Source organism: Anoplopoma fimbria, chromosome 17 (assembly GCF_027596085.1).
Source record: "Anoplopoma fimbria isolate UVic2021 breed Golden Eagle Sablefish chromosome 17, Afim_UVic_2022, whole genome shotgun sequence".
NCBI lineage: Eukaryota > Metazoa > Chordata > Actinopteri > Perciformes > Anoplopomatidae > Anoplopoma > Anoplopoma fimbria.
Window position 1 is genome coordinate 30,857,662 of NC_072465.1, and position 17,500 is coordinate 30,875,161.

The 17,500-nt window shown below is 40.8% G+C and overlaps 1 protein-coding gene across 1 annotated transcript in view; it reads left to right on the plus strand.

Moving 5' to 3' along the window:
* ptprt (protein tyrosine phosphatase receptor type T) overlaps positions 1 to 17,500 on the plus strand; it is a 247,747-nt gene that overhangs the window by 28,964 nt on the left and 201,283 nt on the right. Inside the window, exon 3 of the mRNA XM_054616090.1 lies at positions 4,295 to 4,420. Coding sequence (XP_054472065.1) covers positions 4,295 to 4,420 — 126 coding nt within the window. The remainder of the gene's footprint in view (positions 1 to 4,294; positions 4,421 to 17,500) is intronic.

Sequence of the window (17,500 nt, forward strand, 5' to 3'; positions counted from 1 at the left end):
TTTCTGTATCATATGAGATCCTCAGGTTTCTCTGTCATTTTTTACCATAAACACATGTTGCTGGTAATAAACAGAAATATGCTGCATTATATCATCAATGAAGGAAAAGTCATGTTCTCTTCCTCTGTGTGTGTGTGTGTGTGTGTGCGTGTGTGTGTGCGTGTGTGTGTGTGTGTGTGTGTGCGTGTGTGTGTGCGTGTGTGTGTGCACATGCTGTAGTCATATCAATATTTTATTAGATAAATTACAAGAATGTTAATTAGCAGAGATGAAGGGATTCTGCTTGTTTTGGTGTCATAAATACAAACACATACACACTGATATGTATGGACACACACACACACACACACACACACACACACACACACACAACACACGTACTGTATGTACAGTCATTCACACACACACACACACACATTAACTCGTACCCGATCCGACCAGAGGCGCAGAATTATTATAAAATATTTATATTTCAGTCTAATATTTTCATCACACACATGATCTGACACAGAACACGTGTGTGTGTGTGTGTGTGTGTGTGTAATTGTGTTTGTGTCAATGAGACCAGGGAGGGGAGGTGTTGTTCTGATTTTTCAAAACTAGATCAGGCACACACACACACACACACACACACACACACACACACACACACACACACACACACACACCCACACACACACACCACACACACACACACACACACACACACCCACACACACACCCCCCCGCTGTGAACACCCCCCTGCCAGTGGTCTTAAACATTGAATATTGATGCTTCCTGTTTGTAGCGGTTCCTAATGAGATCAGTGAACAATGAGGAGGCGATGGAGCTCATTATCTCCTCATTGATTCGTTTAGATCACTTTCTGTTTTTGCTTCTTTTCTCCCTCAGCTGGAGGTTGTTTTTCACTCTACAGCTGGAGGAGTGTTTCTTCTTCTTCTGTTTTTAAATATCATGTCCCAGTTGATATGAGTCTCACTTGAAGAGGCGTGATCAAAACACTATTCCACATATTCCTTATATTTTTTATTTTACTGCAGCGATGCAGGCCGGGTCGTACCAAGAAAAGCCAAAACAACGTGATATTTACCCTAGTTTGATCGACTGTTTTTCTGCCTGCATCCTGAGAAGCCCTGTTCCTCCTTCTCTCATTGGTTTGATGATATGAGTAAAATGACACTTCTATTGGAGATATATCTGTCTGTGATGGAGGCAGAAAGAATGTTAACGTAAAACAAGAAGCTCAGGAGGAACCGAAGGTTTGATTATAACTAAAAACAGACTGAAACACTTCCTCCACCAACGTGATGACAAGCATCGTCTCTTCATCATTAAAGACATCACAACCTTAAAATGGATTCAGAGATCATTCTGTCGGTCAGAAGATTAGAAGCTTTTTGTGTTAGATGACATTATTAAGTACAAAATCTTGCAAGAAATTTTGACTGTGTGGCTGCTACTGCCCGAAGACGTTACATATATTGACAGTTCTGAGACAGCTGTATCAATGAGGTTCATTTAGGGTTAGTTTGGGGTTCATTTGAGGTTAATTAAAAAAAAGAAAGTAAGTCCAATCGCATAAATAATATTATCAATTTTCTTATTTCTTTTTTTTTTTTCTTCTGTCTGTAAATATAATATTTCAGTTATTGTTGATTTCTACTGTTTTTTATTGCTTATTTATAATACCACTTTTTTTGGGGGGGGGGTTTTCATTTTCATTTTCATTTTATCTTGTTTTTCTTTTACTATGTCTCTTGTGTGCACTTTACCCTATGCTGCTGTAATCCTGCAAATTTCCCCGCTGCAGGACTAATAAAGGATTATCTTATTTTATCTTATCTTAACAGAGAGAAAAGACTACCGAACGCGTTGATGTAATTTTTATTTTGATGTAATTTGTTGTGTCTTAATGTGACCATTAGGGCGATGAGAATGAGGAGCCGTCGCTCCTCTCATCTCTGTCTTTGAGATTCATTGGTCACACGCACACTGTGCGGGAGCACCTGGGGGGAGAAGCAGACTAATTAAGAGTAGACATTGATTTAGCACAAAACTAGCTGTCAAACTCCCTCCCCCAATCGTAAAACCATGATTCCAATTGACATATTGATATCATCAGCGAGATAAAACTCTGACGAGCGCAGAGATGTACTTTTTATGTTTGTTGTTTAAAAAATGTGAGCTTCAGAGCAGATTAGAAAAACTGTAACTATCTGTCCTCTTTGAGAAAGTGACGTCAAATTTAACATGGAGTCTAATGGAGCAGTTGGTTGGAGTTCATGTTGCTTTCAGGCTCATAGAGTCAAATGTGTAAGTCTGATTGATTTCATAATGTGCTCTCGACTATCTGTACCCATGTATGTAAATTTGTTGTGTTTCAATGTGTCATGTCAATGTGTGTAATTCATGTTTTCTGTTTAAACATGCAACGGCTGCTGGGTCGCAAGACAAATTTCAGCACCAGCTGACGAATAAAGTTCATATCATATCATATCATAGACACATGTCTACGACATCTCCACTCTGGCGATGACATCCCGCACTCTAGGTATGAACATTCCATCCAATACACACCCACAATAAAATCTGAAAAAGGCTTACATTTTCCTGAAACGTAAACTCTGATGTCATGAAATCTATGCTAGCTATCAAAATGCCCATTTGGCCAAATATAGTCCAGAGTTTTGTTAACGTTTTAAACTTCTAATAATTTTTCAACATTAAAGTATGATGAGTCAGTCTGGGCGCAAAGTTGAGTGTTTTTAAGCTCTCTCCAAGCCCAAAACGCCCTCTGTTTTTCGTCGTTTCCATGGAAACCGCTAGGCGAATCTCTGAGAAAAGTCATAGCACACGATTGCCGATCAGCATGGACGATTTGATGTACTTTGACACATGTGCGTTCAACGCTGTGGGAGGAGATACGCGCCAAACTTTTGTATGGAAGAAGGAGAATAAGAAGATTAAGCCTGCAGGATTATATACTTTGTGCTATTGCACAAGGCTTTACAGCCTTGTTGCTACACAGCCACACAGAATGATGAACAAGTGACTCGTAACAATCTGGGTTTAACAAGACAAAAAGTCTACAGCATCTGCTAACATGCTAACATGCTCACAATGAAGATGCTAACTGGCTGATGTTAAGCAGGGAAGCAGCTAAACAGACACATAGACAGACAGTCAGACAGATGGACAGACAGACAGTCAGACAGACAGACGGACAGACAGACAGACAGTCAGACAGACAGACAGACCCTCCAGTAGTTGTTGAGATGTTGGTGTCATGTCTTCACTAGAGTTTAGTGTTTTGTGTATTATTTAGTGTATTTTGTTCAGTGTACTGAGTAAACTGTGTCTGATCCTTGTTACAGTCATAAAGTCAGAGGGCCTAAAGGTTTCTCTGCTCTTTTGATGAGCTTTAAGAAACGACATCAGAGGATGACATCAGGAAGCATTACATGATGTCATGAATAAACGATGACGCTGCACATTAAAGGGTTGTGTGTCAAAGCATCTGTGTGATTAGAGAAGCACAGCGCTGCAGGCAAGCAGTGGACGTCTTGTATTCAGGCCATGAAATAACGAGGAGACCCGGAGACTTAATCATGTTGACATGTGATGCTTTGTCTTCATCTCCGCTCTGCGTTCACGTCTTTTCCTTCAGCTCCTCTGTCTGTCTCATAACTTCATTACTATAATACTGTGAACATCTTATTAAAAGCTTATTGAAGTGATTAAAGATGTGGATTAGAAACGTGTTCTCGGTCGTAGAATTAAATCACAAATATGGAGATGAACAGCAGTCAAATCTCATCTTTAATTGTTTTAATCAGCTGTTTAATGGAGTCACCTTCTTTGGTTTCCTTTCTATGTTGTAGTTTTATTTTTATTAGTACTGCTGGAATCTGGACTTCCTATGTTTCCCTCACTAGAGCTGATGTTCGTTCTGTTTAGTGAGACAATGATGGATCCTCTCAGTTCTCTGTTTGAACTTTAAAACACAGGAACTCAAGTTTATTCTCCTCTTCAGTTCTTCTGACAGCTCATGGTTATTTTTATATTTATTCCAGTTTGATTCTAAATATCGTCCTCTCTGAGCGGACGGCTGTTGGTGGACATACACCCTGTTATAAAAAGTCACAGGTTCATGGCCTGATCCATAGCTCTGTACAGGAAGCTGAATCCTGCAGCGCTCAGCGAATACAACAGCAGTATTAATACAACAGCAGTATTAATATCACACAGTATTAGTATCACACAGTATTAATATGATGTTTCTCTCTCTCTCAGGCGGCTGTACCTTCGAGGAGTCCTACAGCAGCTGTGGATACAGCGTTTCTCTTGGAACCAACGGGTTCACCTGGGAACAGGTGAACTCGTGGGAGAAACCCACCATGGACCCGGCGCTGCCTACCGGTACGACAACGTCTCTCTGTTCATGTGCTTTATATGATTATGGTTTATATAGATATGTCTTTATAGGATGTGACCTTTATTCATGACCTGTGGTCCGGCCCGTCGGTCGATAGAAACCAGTAGAATGAGCAGCTTATTGGTTCTAGTCTCTCATCAGCAGTATTCATATCACATAAATATATATACAGTATATTCTAAACATCATTCAGATGGAAATATATAATAATCCACATCCAGTCTGTTGTTGTGTTCTTCACTTTTAGTTTTAATGTTCAAACTGCTGCATTAAAAGTTTATTTGTGGAGCAGAACCATGAGGATTCATCTTCTCATCGTTCTGTGACGGTAAAGAGGAAACACTGTGTTCTTGTGTTGGTGGAAGCGGTTCTGATGTGTCGGTGGAAGTGGTTCTGATGTGTCGGTGGAAGTGGTTCTGATGTGTCGGTGGAAGTGGTTCTGATGTGTCGGTGGATGTGGTTCTGATGTGTCGGAGTCGTTTTAAGCTCTGTCCTCAGATCAGATTTACAGGTTGATGGTGATGAACATCTCTTTAAAGAGAATCTGCTCAGGTGAAGTTCTTTATTTTGGACCGGTCCCATCCAACGCTTACTGAACACTTTCAGGTTTTCACTTGAACTGCCGTCTCCCTGAAGTCAGTGTTTGTCTGAAGGTCCAGCACTAAGAGGACTTCCTCTGAGGACTAATAAAGACCAGATGACTTCACCTTAGTTTTAGTTTAAAGAGCTTCTGGGTGTGTTTGGAGACACCGACGGCCTGAAGCTTCAGTATCTGACGTGTTGGGACAGAGAACAGGTTGAGATCTTCACCAGTTCTTCATCTTCATCATCTTCATCTTCATCATCTTCATCTTCATCAGACTCTGATTATCATCGTATCATTCTCACCCGAATGATCCTAACACCCCCCCCTCTCTGTCACACATTATCCCTCCATCATGTCAATGATTGCTCTCATCCATCATCATCATCATCATCATCATCATCATCATCATCATCATCATCACTGTATCTGACGGATCTGTCATCCACTCAGCAGACTGAGATTTGGTACTGAGGATCGGGTCTGGGTGCCAGTCCGTCTCCATATCTGTCTCATGTCAGTTATCCGTCTCATCTCTGGCTGGTTGTCGGGGGTGATAGCCATCACTTCCTGTATCCTTCCTCAGCAGAGACAGCCTATCGACTCCCAGAGCGCTGTGGATCTGATTAGACAGGAACAAATCGTCTGTCAGTCTCCCGTCTGTCTCTGTTCTTTAGTCTCTGTTTCATGATGCTGATGGACCCAAACTGGACCCGACCACAGAAACCATCAGAACCACGTTGAATCAATACAAAGACATCAGCGTCCAAAGAGCTGCAGCTCTACTGGAAAAACAAGAAGAAAATGAAGTTCTGAAACTAGTAAAGGCTCAGTTTTAATCATTTTAAGACTCAGTTTAAGTCTTTTTAAGGCTCAGTTTAATTTTGTAGAGCCCAAAATCACAAATTACAAATTTGCCCCAGAGGGCTTTAAATCTGTACACATGAGACATCCTCTGTCCTTAGACCCTCACATCCTCTGTCCTTAGACCCTCACATCCTCTGTCCTTAGACCCTCACATCCTCTGTCCTTTACAACACCTCACATCCTCTGTCCTTACACCCTCACATCCTGTCTGTCCTGTCCTTACCCTCACATCCTCTGTCCTTAGACCCTCACATCCTCTGTCCTTAGACCCTCACATCCTCTGTCCTTACACCCTCACATCCTCTGTCCTTAGACCCTCACATCCTCTGTCCTTAGACCCTCACATCCTCTGTCCTTAGACCCTCACATCCTCTGTCCTTACACCCTCACACCCTCACATCCTCTGTCCTTAGACCCTCACATCCTCTGTCCTTACACCCTCACATCCTCTGTCCTTACACCCTCACACCCTCACATCCTCTGTCCTTAGACCCTCACATCCTCTGTCCTTACACCCTCACATCCTCTGTCCTTAGACCCTCACATCCTCTGTCCTTACACCCTCTCCTCTGTCCTTAGACCCTCACATCCTCTGTCCTTAGACCCTCACATCCTCTGTCCTTAGACCCTCACATCCTCTGTCCTTAGACCCTCACATCCTCTGTCCTTAGACCCTCACATCCTCTGTCCTTAGATCCTCACATCCTCTGTCCTTACACCCTCACATCCTCTGTCCTTACACCCTCACATCCTCTGTCCTTAGACCCTCACCTCCTCTGTCCTTAGACCCTCACATCCTCTGTCCTTACACCCTCACATCCTCTGTCCTTACACCCTCACCTCCTCTGTCCTTAGACCCTCACATCCTCTGTCCTTACACCCTCACATCCTCTGTCCTTACACCCTCACCTCCTCTGTCCTTAGATCCTTCTCCAGGATGGACAGAAGTCAATAGATGTCATGTGACCAGAATGAACAGCATAACAGAGATACAACACATTCAGTGTTTATGACATAAATGATTCATATAATCACAGTAGTAAGCAGAGTAACCAAGGAGAAGATGAAGACTACTGATAAAATATAGTAGAATTAAAATATTGATCTAGGGAATAGTATTAGTAATGTGACTAATAATGATAATAATAGTGGTAGTAGCAGTGGGTGTCAGCCGGGTCACAGCAGGAGGCACGACCACGGTCCAGGTACCACAACGATTCATGGAAACCTGCGAGGTGAGAAAGCACAAGGACTCCGGGGAAGAAGCAAAGTCAGTAATGTGCATAAATAAGAGATGAATACATAAAGATGGAGGGAGAAGAGGAGAGAGGAGCTCAGTGTATCCTAGGTAGTCCCCCGGCTGTCTAGGCATATAGCATTAAAGGCTCAGTTTTAATCTTTTTAAGGCTCTTTTAAAATGTTTTTTAGGCTCAGTTTAATTATTTTTAAAGAGTCAGTTTAAATATTTTAAAGGCTCAGTTTAAGTCTTTTTAAGGCTCAGTTTAAATCTTTTTAAGGCTCAGTTTAAGTCTTTTAAAGGCTCAGTTTAAATCTTTTAAAGGCTCAGTTTAAGTCTTTTAAAGGCTCAGTTTAAATCTTTTAAAGGCTCAGTTTAAGTCTTTTAAAGGCTCAGTTTAAGTCTTTTAAAGGCTCAGTTTAAATCTTTTAAAGGCTCAGTTTAAGTCTTTTAAAGGCTCAGTTTAAATCTTTTAAAGGCTCAGTTTAAGTCTTTTAAAGGCTCAGTTTAAGTCTTTTAAAGGCTCAGTTTAAATCTTTTAAAGGCTCAGTTTAAGTCTTTTAAAGGCTCAGTTTAAATCTTTTAAAGGCTCAGTTTAAGTCTTTTAAAGGCTCAGTTTAAATCTTTTAAAGGCTCAGTTTAAGTCTTTTTAAGGCTCAGTTTAAGTCTTTTAAAGGCTCAGTTTAAATCTTTTAAAGGCTCAGTTTAAATCTTTTAAAGGCTCAGTTTAAGTCTTTTAAAGGCTCAGTTTAAATCTTTTAAAGGCTCAGTTTAAGTCTTTTAAAGGCTCAGTTTAAGTCTTTTAAAGGCTCAGTTTAAATCTTTTTAAGGCTCAGTTTAAGTCTTTTTAAGGCTCAGACTCCCTCCAGGTTTCCAGCTGTATGATCACGACTTAAAGCTCTGTAATGCAGCGGTTTGGGTTCATGATGAACGTGTATTCAGGATCCAGTAATCCTCTTGCTTTTGTGTCTTTGCCTCCATTATCGACACAGTTATTATCACATAGTCTTCTTTCTCGCTTCACCTCTGTAATATCGATGCGGTTGAACGAGACTCGACAGCTCGTAGATGAGAGCAGATTGGATCGGCAGCATCTCTCTCTCTGGCTCTGTTTAGACGAGGCTGTCATAACGTCCATAACGTCCATAACGTCCATACTGTCCATAACGTCCATACTGTCCATAACGTCCATACTGTCCATACTGTCCATAACGTCCATACTGTCCATACTGTCCATAACGTCCATACTGTCCATAACGTCCATAACGTCCATACTGTCCATAACGTCCATACTGTCCATAACGTCCATACTGTCCATAACGTCCATACTGTCCATAACGTCCATAACGTCCATACTGTCCATACTGTCCATAACGTCCATACTGTCCATAACGTCCATACTGTCCATACTGTCCATAACGTCCATACTGTCCATAACGTCCATAACGTCCATACTGTCCATAACGTCCATACTGTCCATAACGTCCATAACGTCCATACTGTCCATAACGTCCATACTGTCCATAACGTCCATAACGTCCATACTGTCCATAACGTCCATACTGTCCATAACGTCCATAACGTCCATAACGTCCATAACGTCCATAACGTCCATACTGTCCATAACGTCCATAACGTCCTTAACGTTTATGGATCTCAGGATTAGACAGCTTCTTCCTTCATCATCTCTGTATCGACATGGAACAAAGAATGCTCATCTGTGACAGAATTAGAGAGCCGATGAGATGAGACCTCATATAATAATATTACACATCATATCTGTGAATGTTTGGGACATACATTGATAATAATAACTACATGGAGCCGGCCTGAACAACATGAAGATCTCCATGTGACAGCAGAGTGTAGAATATTATTGATCATTATCACACACACGCACACACTCACACACACACACACACACACACACACACACACACACACACACACACACACACACACACACACACACACACACACACACACACACACACACACACACACACACACACACACACACACACACACACACACACACACACACACACACACACACACACACACACACACACACACACACACACACACACACACACACACACACACACGCACACACACACACACACACACACACACACACACACACACACACACACACACACACACACACACACACACACACACACACACACACACACACTCACACACACACACACACACACTCTTCTCTCTGACGACCTCCAGGCTAAGTGAGACGAACTCACACCAACATCAAACATCAAAGCTGCTGGATGAGCTGAGCTCCATCAACACCACCAACATCTGAACCATGAGATAAGATCAGACGCCTTTCCCTTACGGCTCAGCTCCTTCTTCACCACAACGGCCCGGTACAAGGCCCGCATCACTGCTGACGCTGCACCGAACCGCCTGTCCATCTAACGTGTTCCTTATACGTGTTCCTTAGATGTGTTCCTTAGATGTGTTCCTTAGACGTGTTCCTTAGACGTGTTCCTTAGACGTGTTCCTTAGACGTGTTCCTTAGACGTGTTCCTTAGACGTGTTCCTTATATGTGTTCCTTATATGTGTTCCTTAGACGTGTTCCTTAGACGTGTTCCTTATACGTGTTCCTTATACGTGTTCCTTAGATGTGTTCCTTAGACGTGTTCCTTAGACGTGTTCCTTATATGTGTTCCTTATATGTGTTCCTTAGATGTGTTCCTTAGACATGTTCCTTAGACGTGTTCCTTAGATGTGTTCCTTAGACGTGTTCCTTAGACGTGTTCCTTATATGTGTTCCTTATATGTGTTCCTTAGACGTGTTCCTTAGACGTGTTCCTTAGACGTGTTCCTTAGACGTGTTCCTTATACGTGTTCCTTAGACGTGTTCCTTATATGTGTTCCTTAGACGTGTTCATTAGACGTGTTCCTTATACGTGTTCCTTATACGTGTTCCTTAGACGTGTTCATTAGACGTGTTCCTTAGCGGTTCCAGAGCGACAGGCCGTGTCGTTCTGTGGATCAGACGGAGTGGATGAAGATTTAATGATCCCTGAAGGGGAACAGAGAGGAGGAGAACATAAAGGAGTAATTAGAGGAGAAGAGAACAGAGTATTAGAGGAGCTCCTCACTGACACATTTATGAATGAAACATTAAATAATCACAAACAGAGACGCTGCAGATTGTTCCCACACAGTACATTCTGCAGTGTCATAGTGACACTTACAGAGTTGAATTTAACACCATTCAGAGTGTATTTGGTCCTACTCTAAATTGGTGTCAAACTACAGTGTTGAAATGTCTGAGTAAAACTGACTCCAAATAGAGTTAAGAATGAACACTGGTGTACACTGAATAGTGTCGATAACATTCAACACTACAACCGAAATAACTGTGTAGTGTAACGATCACTCTTAATGGTGTTGATGAATACCTCGACAAAGTTGACAAATCGACTCCAACAAGAGTTACATTTCTATGCTTATTAACACTATATTCAGTCATTCTAATTCAACACCAGGGAATGACTGAAAGGTGATGGTAAAACGTGGATGACTTCAGTTGATAAACATGACAAAACAACAAAATGCATTCAACAACTTTATTTTTTGTATTTGTATTGTATACTTTTTTCTTTCACAAGTATCAAAAAGTAGAAAAATAATTGTAGCTTCACTTCTCCATAAAATTACAAATGTTGGAATGTACTTTACCATATTTTTTAACCTTTTTCTTTCAAAACAAATCATGTATGCCATTCTTTTTCTTTCACAAGCATGTAGAAAAACCTCATTGCAGATTCACATCTCCATAAAATGGCATCATGAACATTAAATGGCTTGAAGTAACAAAGCTCATTAGCAAATACTACTTTAAACACTTTATCTGGATGCAGCCTGACCTTAAATGCATGGTGATGATCATCAAAACACATAGTTTCCATCAGTTGTCCACAAAGCAACACATCATTTTCCTTCACAACAATGGTCTTCATTTTACAAAACACCGGCATCTCAAATGCTACAGCGATACAAATGACGTAGTCACGGCGGTACTCTGTACCATGATGTAGACACAGGAGTTGTAAGCTTGGACGCGAGCTCTACGAGGTCAGCAGCTTCCTGGCCCCAAAATCAGTCTTTCAATTCTAAAACATTCCTGATACACTGATGTAACACTCTGATGTTTTCTGGCCAAGGTTAATGTAATGTTTTTAAAGCTTTTCAATTGCCTCTTAAAGAAATTATGTTTTGCTTCATAACGCATGCACCACATGTGCAGAACTGGACCAATGTTTCTGATGCTACGTGGATAAGGAGTCAAGAAGTGATGTTTCGGTATGAGATTGACTCCTGGAAATATCTGCTTAAACAGGACATGGTGATCAATGATCAAATGTTTTAAGAAAATGCTCATGCCTTCTGAAACAACAGGTGAAAAGATGATGTTAACTATTTGCAACAATAACAGAAGGCGATGCCAGTATTTATCATCACTGTGTATCAAATCCCCAAAAACCAGAGGCATGTTTGGCAGTAAACACCATGACTGTATGGCATTCAAACCTAAAGCATTGCTCCCATCAAAGAGCTTTACTCCAGGGGGGCGATTTCACTGCTGATTGTAACCATAATCAAATGCCTGGATTCTACCAGCTAATTGCTCAGCATTTAGGAAGTTTTGCTGTATGTACTGAAGAATGAGTTTAACCTCAAACCTAGCAATCCCTTCCAAAACATCATGCATGATGTCCACTGAAAAATTGTTTGCCGTGTGGAAAAACTGTAGTGTGTTCAAAAGACAATTACGCTTCACACCGTTTAAATGAGGTGATTAGTTTGTACAGTTTCACAGTGGTGTGTATGCATCTCAACAGTTCTCAATACAACTTTTGGATCATCTTCACAGAACACAGATTGGAAACAACCCTTCTCAAGCAGACAGAAACGACAACAATATCGCGCGGTAAATGACTCCACAAAGCCAAAAAGGCTATGCTAACCAAGTTATCCCCAGTGACCTGAACTACGGTACCACCAATCACATGTTCAGATGAGTGGACTTTCAGTCCCTCTTGCTCAAGGATTCTTAGATCATGGACAAGTGGCTCAATGATTGAATCAAGCCCATAACGCTTGAAGTCCTGCGCATGGAAAAGAGCACATAAATGAATATTCGCTAGCGAGGAATTAAAGACTGGAGGAAAATTCCTTAGTGTAAAATATATAGCTCCTACTTTGTGTATACCCTTCTTTGATCCCAAGGGATTTCCAGTCTCAGTCATCATAAAATAGCTGAATCTGCAAGGCATCTTTCTCAACGGAAAATAAAGGACTGTTTTTGAAATAACTGCCATCTCTCAAGTCTGCATAAACACCTTCCTTGGGCATGCATCTGAGCTGTAACATTGCCAGCCAGTTCTGTGTTTTTAAGAATTAACTTCAGATTTTCCAAAATAGGAATGTATGCAAATTTGTCAGTGACAATGACCTGGTCATAGGTGCCTGTTGTTTTATTTCTTCTGCTGTCAAATCTTGTTCCGAGCAGTTTTTCAACAGGCTCAACATAACCCCATTTCTTAGTGAAATGCTCTTTTCGTTTAGGTTCTGAATTTAAGGCTGAGAAGGGGTTTTCCAACTTCTGAAAGGATTGTTCTATTTTGTTCATAATTTCTATGTCCTGTGGAGATAAGCACTGTAAAGCTGCATTTTTTGCCTGATTCTGAATTTGAAAAACTACTTCTTCCATTGATGAGGCAAAACCATTTACACTAGACTGACTTAATCCAGACATCTTGAGTTGTGCTAAAGCAGTAGCACACGAATCTACAACATCCTTACTGGACGTTGATGGTTCAGAATCCACTGCTGTTCTCTCTGCATTGACTGAGATATCTTCATCATTGCTTACATGAACATCAATGTCACAGTCATCATCAGTATTGTCTGTGTGTTTAGTATTCAAATGTTTCCTAAAACCAGAAAATGTACCAAACACCAGGCTGCATCCAGACTCAACACACCTCAAGTGGAGACGTCTCCCAGGAAAATAACCATGAACTGATCGTATATGCCTAACAAGCATATTTGAACCATCTAATTCTGCCTTACAAACAACACACTTCATGATGGACAGATTTGAACCACTAATGGAGCAATCTTGCTCTAACTTCAGCAACACGAGGACTCTCTTTAACTTTGGCAACGTCAATGTTGTACACAGTTGTCTGAAGGAAAACATACATGTTGTGAAGCATGGTGTTGTATGATGTGCTAAACACAAAATGTGCCCTGAAGAGTTCATCGAAAGCACCAAGGGAAGAGGTTGACCTGCAGGGTGTGACATTCTTGTCCAGAATGATGTAGAACTGCTGGATTGCATTCTTCTTAATGCCAACTGCCAGGAGATATGGCTGAGTGCTGGTAGTGATGGCATCAAGATGTTCTTGGATGCTTGTTCCTGCCTGAGAAGACAAACACAAACAGAGTGGGGCAAATCACAATTAGATGGTAGTAACATTGCAATACATAAAATCTGTCATAATATTGAAAACACACAAACCTTCTTGAAGACAACAAGATATTTCTCAGCTTGGGAGGCCGACACTTTTCCTGGTCTCTTCCGACCCTGTGCAGATGGTGGAATCAGGTGCAACAGCAGCAAAACTGATGAGAGGTCACTGTCCCAACCTATAAACACAGGTTTCATTACACCTGCACTCAAACACAATTATGCAAGGTTTTGTATGACCATCTGCATTAAGTTTAAAAACGATGCACTGGTCAAGGCACTCTATTTAGAAATGATATACCATGTTTATGTGTCAATGACAGTGTATCATTTCTTCATTGAGTGCTTTGACCATCCGACCCAAATGTTAACGTGTCTATAGTTAGTCATGGCACATAATGTTTACACAAAACAAGTGTCATACAACACCACCCTTACACAGAACTTACAAGAATCCAAGTCCATTTCAGTGCCATCCTCAGGTGGATCAGCTGCCGGTAGGAGATCTTCAACCTCGCTGGCCGATGGAAGCTTTCTGCACTGCTGGATTATCTTTTTCTTGAACATGGTAGGCCACCGCTCTAAGAGCTTGCCTGATACATCCTCTCCAAACATCAGGGTGAAGTCCTGTTCAACCTGGGGAAGGAGTGTTGGGAGACAATACCAGAATTTCAAATTTCAAAATCACCAAAGTTAATTATTCTACATTCAGTACCATACCCATCTACTTCAGAAATATTTGATATTATGCAAAGATATTTACCAAGCCTTTGACGTCTTTGAAGCGTGGGAAATCTGAGAGTATGTTGCTTGACTGCACAGAGTCAAGGACCAGGCTGCAGCGATAGGCAAATGTCAGCTTCATTTTCTTCTTCACCATATCTTCATCAGTTGAATGTTTCATGAGAGATCTTCACTCAGGGTGGTCTCTGGAACATACTGGGACTGTCGTCTGACTGTTGGTCCTCTTTACCAGATGGGCCTTGTTCTTAAGTGAGAATGAGGAAAAAATGAATCTCATTAAAATCACATACAGTTGCAAACTGACATAACAGATCTGAATGTGTTCAGAAGATTGTTAACAAATTATTGACTGGACAAGTAATGTGTGAACCAAATGACTTCTCTTTCAACAGTTTTGGTCATTACAAGCACACTAGTTTAGCAGAGGTACCTTCAAAGGATGCTCTCCTATCTTTGGCAGAGCCTCTCTGAATAGTTTTAATCCTCCAGGCCAGGTATCCAGTGCCACTGTCACCGGCATAATAATGCTCCTTGAAGTAAAAGAAAATATTACAATAAATAACACTTTCTCATATCATTCACAAATGAAAACTGAGAAAAAGTATTTCCATAATTCAAAACGTGCTTTGTCAAGCATTTACTAAAACAACTCACATAGCCATTTTTCGAGAACGGGTCACTGAGGTATGGGAATAGGCTCACAATTCCTCGGGCATACTTTTCTTTCACCTGTCTGGGTGGTGATGTACTGCAGGATAGGAAGATTTTTTCCCTTATTGTTCCTTCATTTCATATTATTCCCTTCGTGAAACATATCAATTTAAACAGAAAACTACATTGAAATCACAAGAGCCAACTTCAGGCAATGATCAAATTACCCATTCCTCTCAGTCACGTCAGCAGCCAGTATGTTCACCATTTTCCTTCTGGTTTCATCGGTCAAGAACTTGGTTCGAGTGTATTCATTTACTATACGTTCTCCAGCAGGTTTCTTGGCAAGAATGGATTCTACCAACTTCAAACACAAAGAAAAACAGTTCTGCTTGATATGTTAACAGAAAGTTATCACAAGTAATATAAAGACTTCAAACAATGTGTTCAAGTGATTTCAAGAAAACTAAGACAAATCTGATACAAGTACGCATATATCTGCATATATCTGCATATATCTGCATATATCTGCATCACTGTCAAGCCTTACTTGCTTGGCTTCTGCATCCAGCCGTTGACGTTTTCTGGAAGGGCTATCAAGAATGATGACTGTATCCTGCGAGTCCAACGAATCCAGCGATGATGGTTGGGAATGCTCAGGAGAAGCCACCACGGAGACTGACTCTGTCAATACTTCACATTCCCCCTTCACATTTATCCAATGAACAAGTTTTACATGACAAAAGTAAAAATATTAATTATCCATTTCTATTGGAAACATACCTTTCTCATATGTGATGGTCAATACCCCAGTTGAGGGATCCGTAACTATATCCTCAAGAATATCCTCTTCCACCTCTGTCCCAGAACTGTCAGTGACTCTCAAACCTTCTGTTACAGGTGGTACTCCAAACTTTGCAAAAGCTAAGAAACAGGCACAAAGCATTGTGATGACACAATAACTTGATCTCATAATTTCATTAATCAACAGCTCATTAATATTTTTTCTGAATTGAACATGGAACACGCACTGCACATGTTAAGTCCTTAAGAAACTCTGTCAGACTTGGTTCAGTTATTCTGACAAATTTCTGGACATCACCAAGTTTGGCCTTAAGTAGCATGCTCCCTGCAGAAAGATAATAAAGTATTGTTTAAGTTCAGACACATTACTTGAGTTGTAATGAATTCATTTTTAATGTGTGCATTTCACAGGACAGCCATGCAGCAAAGCCAAATTAGGCCTATATGCTTATCAGCTTGAGCATGCAAGAAATGCCGTCATATGCTTCCCATTTCAGCATCAATGTTGGATTTGCAAGAAATTGACATGAGCATGCATACCGAGAATACACCATTAACCTGTTCTGCACAAATGCATTCATATACTACCCATTTTCAATTCTGAATTTGCAAGACATTAACAAGATAGACTGAGATATTAACGAGGAAATTGAACACCAGTCAAAACGGGAGTCACAGAGCATAACATCTTGAGTGCCTATGATTGGCGTCTCATTATCGTGCTACACGCACATGGTGCTAATCACCTGATTCCAAAAAAATACAATGAAATCATGTATTAACACATTTGAGGTGATCTCCACTGGTCTGGTTAAGCTATCTAGCTTGTGTCTAATACCTTGACGTTGTTAGCATGTTCGATAATTGCCATCTCAAACAAATCCCCCCCCCCTACTGTGAGCTAGACTAGCACTACTGGTGCTGGTGCCAAATGTTAGCCATGAAGACACTTTGATAAGCACTTTCAAATTCGGCGTTTTAAGATGTAAGACAAGGCCGAGTGTAATCCGAAATTCAAATCAAGTTGTTATAAGACACTGCTCTTGTCTTCATACCATTTTAACTGTTGAATGTGAAATTAAGAGACACTCACCGTAGTCTTCAGGAGAGAAGAAAATGGCGCTGGAAAAAAATTGAAAATGGGAGGCGTAAATGGAGGATCAAACGATCAACAACTTGATTTGTCACTGACACTGGAGTATCTTACTCAATATGTTGTTGAATTTCTTCTGAAAGAGTACATTTGCCTTGACACTGGAGAATTTACTGTGCCCTAATCAATAATCACATGATAATCAATCCTACAGACCATCAGAATTATGAAATGTTCTTGTTTATATTATAGTTTTAATATATGCAGATATCCTCTCCCCCCTCTCCTCACCGCCCTGCGCCTCCTCTCTCCCAGACATTCTTTCCTCTCAGGGCCTCTTTGTCCTGAATTTGCTTCTCAGATTGCGTTGATGTTATTTTTTTGGGATTTGACAGTTTGACAGAAAACATGTTTGAACTGCGTCGAACGTCTCAAGTTGTATTTTGACATTTTTCTCGATCTGTGTGTGTTTTCATCTGTGTGTGTGTGTGTGTGTGTGTGTGTGTGTGTGTGTGTGTGTGTGTGTCGAGTGTGTGCCTGTCAGAGAGGCTGAAAACAAATGAGCACCAATCA